This window comes from Sus scrofa, chromosome 1, assembly GCF_000003025.6.
Source record: "Sus scrofa isolate TJ Tabasco breed Duroc chromosome 1, Sscrofa11.1, whole genome shotgun sequence".
In the NCBI taxonomy this organism is placed as follows: domain Eukaryota; kingdom Metazoa; phylum Chordata; class Mammalia; order Artiodactyla; family Suidae; genus Sus; species Sus scrofa.
Window position 1 is genome coordinate 251,182,294 of NC_010443.5, and position 8,445 is coordinate 251,190,738.

At 43.8% G+C, this 8,445-nt stretch overlaps 1 protein-coding gene across 7 annotated transcripts in view; it reads left to right on the forward strand.

Annotated features, from left to right (window-relative positions):
• AKAP2 (A kinase (PRKA) anchor protein 2) overlaps positions 1 to 7,951 on the forward strand; it is a 205,587-nt gene extending 197,636 nt beyond the window's left edge. For 4 of the 7 annotated variants that reach the window (XM_021087641.1, XM_021087838.1, XM_021087686.1 and 1 more), the window contains one exon: positions 3,880 to 7,947. In XM_021087641.1, the coding sequence (XP_020943300.1) occupies positions 3,880 to 3,978 (99 nt within the window). In that variant the 3' untranslated portion in view covers positions 3,979 to 7,947. 7 annotated transcript variants of the gene reach the window in all.

Genomic DNA, 8,445 nt, shown 5'->3' on the forward strand with positions numbered 1-8,445 from the left:
TTAAGCGATTCACTGGAAATCCCTAAGCATTGGAGAGAAAAGTTAATATTGGGAGGTTGTTCAAAGACGATTGATCTTTTTCCTCCACCAGACCTAAACCTGATTTGTGACACGGATTAAGTTGGGTCTTTCTTTTATGTTGTGTGTCCTATGTTTTTCTCTCTCCATCCTTGTGGAGAGTTTTATTACCTTTTCAGATGCTTCTTCCTGCAGACTCCTTCCAGCCACTGAGCAGTGGTGGAGCGAGCTGGCCCAGAGCATCGACTCTGCACCCAGAGTTCTGGGTTCAAATGTTAGCTTTTCCTCCTACTGACATTAGTCACCTTACTGAAACCTCCCTGTGCTTCAGTTCCTTCATATGCGAAATGCAAACGAGTAATTGCTTGAATCCCATAGAACAGTCAAGGGGAGAAAAACAGTAGCTGGTTCATGATGCCTGTGATGTAGGTGTTTCCTATTATCAGAGCCTTGGAGGCAAGGGCCTTTTTGCCCAGAAAGGGAAGGAAACAAAGTTAATATGTAGAAATGAAACTAACAAAGAGTTCTGGATTTGCTAGCGCTTTATTCACACACACGCATACATGTACTCGCATGCGCACGCGCGCGCGCGCGCGCACACACACACACACACACACACACCCTCTGAATCAATTGTGGAAGGCATGCTGATCCACATACCGTCCCCAAGGGCTTGGCTTCTGAATCTTCACAAGACCAGTTGCAAGCTGGCTTCACCCCTGAGCAGGTCCTAGGTCATAAGCCCTGTGGACCTGAAGACAATTTTATAGCAAAGTCACTGACCCCTTATGGTCTTGACTGTGCCTTTACTAGAGGCTTTCGATGTCATCAGAAATTCAGGATCACGTTAAGTGGCGTATAAATCAGGGGAAGGAAAGGAGAACAGAAGACTTATTATTGGAATATATGAATTATTTGAGCTGCCACAAGTAGGTACTGGAATCCAAGCGGTGCTGAAGGTTTCCATAATTATAAATAGCATTTCTCTGTCCATTATACTTTTGTGACTAAGCTCCAGGAGGAAAGAGACTATTCTTTTTTTTTTTTTCTTTTCTTTTTCTTTTTTTTTTTTTTTTTTTTAGTGGCTGCACCCATGGCATATGGATGTTCCCAGGTCAGGGACTGAATCCTGCACTGCAGCTATAGCAATGCCAGATCCTTTAACCCATGGCGCTGGGCCAGGAATCAAACCTGCAGCTCTGCAGCCACCTAAGCCGCTGCAGTCGGATTCTTAACCCACTGCACCACAGCGGGAACTGTGGAAAGGAACTATTCTATCCTTAACATGAAGCTCTGTTCCCGACACTTAGCAGGAACCCGATCAATATCTGTAAGATGGATGAATAGATGGATTGAAACAGGTTCCTGGAGAACAGAGTAAATTAAATTTATTCAGGATGATCGAGAATTAAAATAGGGCCTAAATAACAAGACAAAGGACATCCAAAGTGAATGGGGACTATTTTTTTCAGAACCTTAGATATATTTTTAGCTCTTAGATAATAAACCTTTCAGTTTGTATCTCTCGTCCACTAGGCAAACATGGGACCATTTTACACAATGCAGAGCTCCTTGTAAAGAGCCTTCTGTTTGAGGACCACTTGATCATTTATAAAGCCCCATCACATGATGAGAGGAGTATGTGGTCATTGCCCGAGAACTATACTAAATGCTGTGCCCTGGGAACTATGCTAAATGCTTCGTATACACTGCATCACTTATTCCTCAGGCCAGCTCGGTTCTGTAGGTTTTGTTATTCCTGTTTTACATATAAGAAAACTGAGGCGCAGGGTAACCAACTTTCTCAAGGTCATGTAGTTACTCGGATTTCGACTTAGACCCATCTGGACTTCAGAGTCTGCACTGCCTGCCTGAGAAAGCCTGCGAAAATAAGGCAGGTGCTGGACCATTTCACAGATAAATAAAGTTGAGACGCAAGATGCCATGAGCAACAGCAACATGTCCCAGGCACAGAGCTGGAAATAACGCTCAGGACTTGCAATTCCCATCCTGCTTTGCCTCCTGGTACCATATTACCAGGCATTGACCAGAAGACTTCTCTACCGGACTTGGAAGAGTGCTTTTCCTCCCACTGATTTCTTAGGTATTGACTGATCATGGTATGCTCACACACAGGACACTTTAGGACATGGCTTAGGTGTTTCCTGACGAGCGTTCCTTCAGGAGACATGACTGAATTGTGACCTACATGTCCTGTCCAGCCATGGACAGGGGGAGGCTTCTCAGAGGAAAAACACTGAAGCTCTGGGAAGTCCATTCATTTGTCAAGGGTGCAGAGAAGCAAGTTGAGGTGCCCCCCTCCTCCCTCCTAGACCTTTAATCTGCCCAGCATTTGTTTATGTCTGGGCTCCCATCACTACCTGGAAAACCCACATTGCCTTCCTTCTCTGGAGTTGCTAGCATCTCTGTCCCTTGCCGAAATGCTTGTTCTTAGAATAAGCAAAACCTTCATTCATTGCCTGTTGGTTGGATAACCAACCAGTGTTGGCTCTTCTAGACGTTACTTAAAAATCAGAAACTGCACATCCTAAGCTAATGCCACAATAATAACTGGTTGGCATGCATGGGTTTGCTTTTGGTGCATGATGAAATTGAGCCATTTCTGCTGTGTTGGCAACCTAAATGTCATTTATCTGGATGTTATCTGGATCAAACTCAAAGTGGAGCAGACTGGCTGAGGAGTCTTCTCTGGTGTCCACAGACTCTTCTAAGGAGCAGGAGGGGAGAGTGGCCTCACCCTGATGTTGGGAAGCCTATTTGTCCCTGATGTGTCACCCTTCATTTCCTTTATTAGCACCTGTGGCCCCAAAGTTACATCAAAATATTCAGATGGCTTCTTATTGGCCTGAGAAGCTATTTTTCTTTTTACTTAATCCTTCTTTCAAGTTTAATTATAGCAAAATAGATTTTTTTTTTTTTTTTTGGTCTTTTTGCCATTTCTTGGGCCGTTCCCGCGGCATATGGAGATTCTCAGGCTAGGGGTCTAATCGGAGCCGTTGCCACCAGCCTACGCCAGAGCCACAGCAACACAGGATCTGAGCCACGTCTGCAACCTACACCACAGCTCACGGCAACGCCAGATCGTTAACTCACTGAGCAAGGGCAGGGACTGAACCCGCAACCTCGTGGTTCCTAGTCGGATTCGTTAACCACTGCGCCACGACAGGAACTCCCGCAAAATAGATTTTTATGATACAAATGTGCTCACAGTTTATGTGGGTCCACAAAGCTTGTGAAATGAATCCACACTGGTTCAATTGTTTGGAATTATTTTCCGATCTGCTTGTTTATGAAGAAACTAAGACCATCCATAGCTGTACTGTCCGATATGGTAGCCATTAGTTCCAAGAGGCTATTGAAATGAAAATTAATTGAAAGCAAAGATTTCGTTTCTCAGCCACTCTGGCCATATTCCAAGTGCTCAATAGCCCCATGTGGCTAGTGGCTGCCCTATTGGATAGGGCAGATACAGAACGTTTCCAACCAGCTGTACCCACCTATAGCATGTAAAGATGCATTTTGTTATCTAGAAACTTGATGCAGAGTCAAGTCTAGTTCAAAGAAATGTGCAGAACATTTCAAGAAAATTGGATTTCTCTGTAATGAAAATGATGGGTCACAGAGCAGGGGAACTTTGGCTACGAGATGAATGCAAACCCAGAACCTCCCACCCCCCAACCCTTTACTTCCATGAGTCTCCTGTCTCTCAGTCTTACCAGATGCTTTGCCCTCTCATTAGATGCTGATGGACAGAGAAAGGAGGAAAGCAATAGAGAAGTTGGATTGGGTGCATAATTAACATCCATGAACTCTGCATAATTTCTTTCCCTCTCTCTTCAGGTCCTTGAGGCCACACGTGTTAATCGAAGAAAGAGCGCCTTGGCCTTGCGCTGGGAGGCGGGGATCTATGCCAACCAAGAAGAAGAGGACAATGAATAATCAACTTCTTTCCACCCCAGGAAGCTTCTTTGGTGCTTGGGTTCCCAAGAAACCAAGAAATCAACACATCGAAGCATTTTAATACAATATTTATTAAAGTGCAAACAAACTCAGCAATCCTTGTGTAGACCAGACGCTGCAGTGTACAATGATGAACAATAAAGTGAAAGAAAAAAGTCCACCCATCAATTCGAACTCCCAGGAGTCAAAAGAGAAAGGATTTTTTTTTGGGGGGGAGGGGGCCTCAAAGGATCGCCTGGGTTTAAACTGATCCACAGTTGATCCAAAAGGACAAAGAAGCTACAAGCAAATCGACGTGGTTGCTATGGGCAGAACCAAGACCAGCCTCGCTGGGTGATGAGGACAACCATGGTAACAGAGCCATTTGGAGAGCCACCGAGCTGGTGCCATCCACCCGGCAGAGACTTCCCCACGCCTACACCTGTTTCCCACCCATCACAGCGTCAGAGGTGTTGGGCTAATTCCATTTACTCCAGCAGCCATAAAATGAATCATGTTTCTCTCTTGATTTTTGCCCAGAAGAGGCAGTTATGATTCCATGTTTCTTCTTTAAGTGTTTTTAATTGGGCTCAATTAAGGATCACAATCCATATTTTGAAGACAATATTTCTTCACGTTGCAGACACAATCTGTTCTACATTAGGAGGTTGAGAAAGGCGGAGAAAGCCAAACCAAATGGATTCTTTTAGCTTTAGGATCTTGTCTGCTTATGATATTGACAGAGCTGCAATTTATGAGAATACATTTTCACAATTCTGTTTCTTCCTATGAAAACTATATTTAGCGGGCAACAACTATTTTTGTGATGGGATGGGGGAATATATCCATGTATAAAACCTGTAACATTGGACAGCTTGGTTCAAGAGGGGAGGGGTATTTTTAGAGCGGCGGTAATTGGAAAAAAAAAAAAAGGCGAACTCTGCCTTTGAGAGGTAGATGACAAGACATAAAAAGGTGTTTATAACTATATTTTATATATAAAGTGGACCTTCAAGGGAGTAGGAAGAATCATAGACTATTTTGGATCAATCAGAAAGGAAACAGTAAAGAAAGCTCATGAAAGGTAGAGAAGAAGGGAAGGAGGGAGAGTGGGAGTAAAAGGAAGGAAGAGATATTATTTTTGATGAGCAACCAGTGTTTTTCAGGATGATACAGAGAAAAATATAGAATAGAAATTTAAGTGCAGGCTTAGGATGAGCTACAAATTCTAAAGATGGTGTATGTCTGTGTGCGCGTCTGTGTATTTGTGAGTATACACATGCCTTTGTGGGTTTGCATAAAGCATGTGTGTGCTCACAAGTAAGGATGTATGTGTGTGTGTGTGTGTGTATGTGTGTGTGTGTGTGTGTGAGAGAGAGAGAGAGGATTAAAATTCCAGAATGATCATGGGACAAGGATGTTCACTTATTTCCTCTGAAGCTCTTTGCCAGCATCAGGAATGAGTGAGAATTTCTTTTTTATGAAAAGGCTATAGAGGTTTCAAGCAGATACAGTATTTGTAATATTAAGTTGACTTAACTCATGTGAACTCGCATGAGTCACAATGGCAAAGTTTTGGGCAGTTTTGTAGTTTGGCATTTAGAAAAGTACCATATTTATTCTCATGCTTCGTATTCCTGCTTAGTATACGCTAGAAGATGCCAGTTTTACTCTTTCTGTCATTTAAAGCAATATGATAAGGGTATTCAATCCTTGCATACCCTCAATTTCTGGATGAGAAAATTTTCAGTTCTGGAGAAGAGGAAAAAAAAAACAAAATTGACCAGCCTTCTTCTTTTTTCCCCGTTTGTTTTAAAACTATAGGTTTTGAAAAAGCAATAAGTCAGACGTTACTAAAATCCTTTTTTGTTTTTATATTATTTTGTAAGTGCTAATACGTTATCCTGACAAGTAGCAGTTCCACCTTGTACAGAGATATCCTGCGCATTATTTTTGCTCCTTTCATTAGACGAGGGTCGACTTTACAGGGAAGTTTATTCCTCAAGAAGTGGTGGACATAAAGAAGAAATGGAACTGTCTGAGAGCTTCCAAGGATCCTTTAAAACTGCCAAGGGAGCCTACAGTTTGAAGTCAAATTCTACAAATGGGTAGTTGGTGCTGTCTTTCAATGGTTCATTCTCCCGAACATTCTGAATGAATAAATCAACACAACATGCTATTGAGACTGGGGATACGAAACAATACGATCCCCACTGTTGGGAATTCATTTGCAGGTGGGGGAGGCTGGCGTGGGAACACACCTTCCCAGGAAAGTGAGATCAGTGTTAGATGAGGAGTCCTGACAGGTGAAACAGAGGGCACCCAGGAAGTATGCTTTGCCTGAAGGTTCTTCAGCGTTCCCAAGGCAGGCATAGGAATGGGACCAGATGGGGCAGCAGCTCCATGGGGCCCAGGGGCAGCTAGGATACCTTGGAGAACAGAATGGTTCTAGGGGTTGCATAAGAAAATGAGACACGGCTCAAGATTTCTGGATCACCCCTGGGTCTGGTAGTGACCATGGACTTGGTAACAGAGGAACGACCCATCTTTTGCAAGAGGACACCGTCTTCAGGACGTCCCTGGAGTTTTTGGTCTGTTTTGAAGGAAACCGTGTATGCACCTTATACCTACGTTTGAGAAGAGAACGGGCAGCTGAAAAGAAAGCTTAGGAGGCCATGCAATTCCTGGACTCGCTTTAGAGGCGGACCAAGTGGTGTCTGACTGCAGTTGATTGACCCAGCCACGCATATGACACAGAGTTGCAGAGCGGGGCTCCTTTGGTCCACACTCCAAATAGGGGCCCAATGCAGCGTTTCTGTGACCCTCCCACAGTCCCAAAGCCGTTTAACTGTGGCCCCTACATCTCCATCATTTGCTTGTTCCCTTCTGATGACCGTCATCAATGTCCTTGCTCCACTCACTCATAATCCCGTTAAAATGTAAATTAATCCCCTTGGAAGAAGGGCCAGGTTTTCTCTGTGCTCTTGAGATTTTGTGTTTTTCTTTTCTTTTTTTTTTAGTCATTGGAGGAACATTGGGCCACGGCTGTGTACATAGCACTGTGCTAGGCTCTTGGACCCCAAATGAACCCCTTTAACGTTGTGAAGAGGCAGCAGATCCTGGAGGAAAGTCATCTCTACCTACTCCATTGAGAAGAAGAGGCTGGTCCCCAACTTGGCCTCCGATGCTCGTCCCTGCCCCCAAATAGCACGCAAGCTTGTTAATCTCAACTAGAACAAATGTTTAGATTCTGTAGATGTTAAAAAGCTTTCCTGAAAGTATTCGATTCTGCAGTGTTTATAGATGCACACTTTCCTCCGGAATTAACTGCTGACATTCCTTGGCTTTCTCATCCAGAAATTATGGAAACAGGGTCTGTCAGTGGCAGGAGGCTGGGCTGTGTCCTACATGGATGACACAGTGCTATTTCCTCGCCTCTTTACACCCATGCATGCTGCCCCCCCGAAAAATGACATATAAACAGTATATAGATCAATGTCCACACATGTACACAACACACACACGCACACACAAGGCGTAACAAACACTAAAACAGTGTTGACTCTTGTCTCTGAAGACAAATCAAACATTTTTTTCCAACTAAAGAATGGATGTAATTAAACTATGTATTGAAAAAAAAAAATAGCCTAAGTGTTTAGAGATGGTGACTATATCCAGTTTTAGTGACAGAACCAATTTCCTGAATTTTAAGCCTTCAGTGAGTGAGCTGCCAATTTTGATTTTGTGTTGCTCTTTACCCAAAGGACTTTTTAAATTTTTTTCCTTTTTGGAGGAGGGGGGCAAAAAGCAGCAATACTGTGTTTGAGAATTCTACTCTGTATCTGGCTCTCCTGTGTACGTTAACCACTTAAATGTTATTATCCTGCTTCGGTTTTATAGTGATTGTGAGGCATTCGATGCAAGTATACAATTATTTTCTCATTAAAACCTGGTGTGTGTTGTGTTTTTGTAACTGATGGCTGCTTGTTTTGACTGTCGGGGAGGATGGAAGACTGAGCAGCCCGAGGGTGACAACATCTGTTTCTTGCACCTTTGGAACCAAGAGAGCAGTACTAGCTGGCAGGGCACCCCTGGGACAGGATGTTCTCAATGTCCCTTTTGCCATGTTATGTCCAATCGCCCTGGCCAGACCCTGGAAATGCCGACGGGACCCACAGAAAGGAGACAGGTGCTTCTCGATGAGGTAGGTAGACTCCAAGGTCCAAGAGGTGGTTGGGGCAAGCAGTCAGACCAACAGTAGAACCCAAGATTTGCCTGTGGCTCTTAAGCCCTAATTTTTATTATTTGTTCTATTCCCAGCACCTGTATGTGGCTCTCTGCAGAAGAGAGAACTTCAGACTTTCCAGAGAATATGAGATCACAGGTGAATTGGGAAGCTTCCTCCCCGGTTTCCTCCTGCCTTCCCTCCACTTCCTCACCTCCCCCAACCCCCAGTCTCCAGCCACT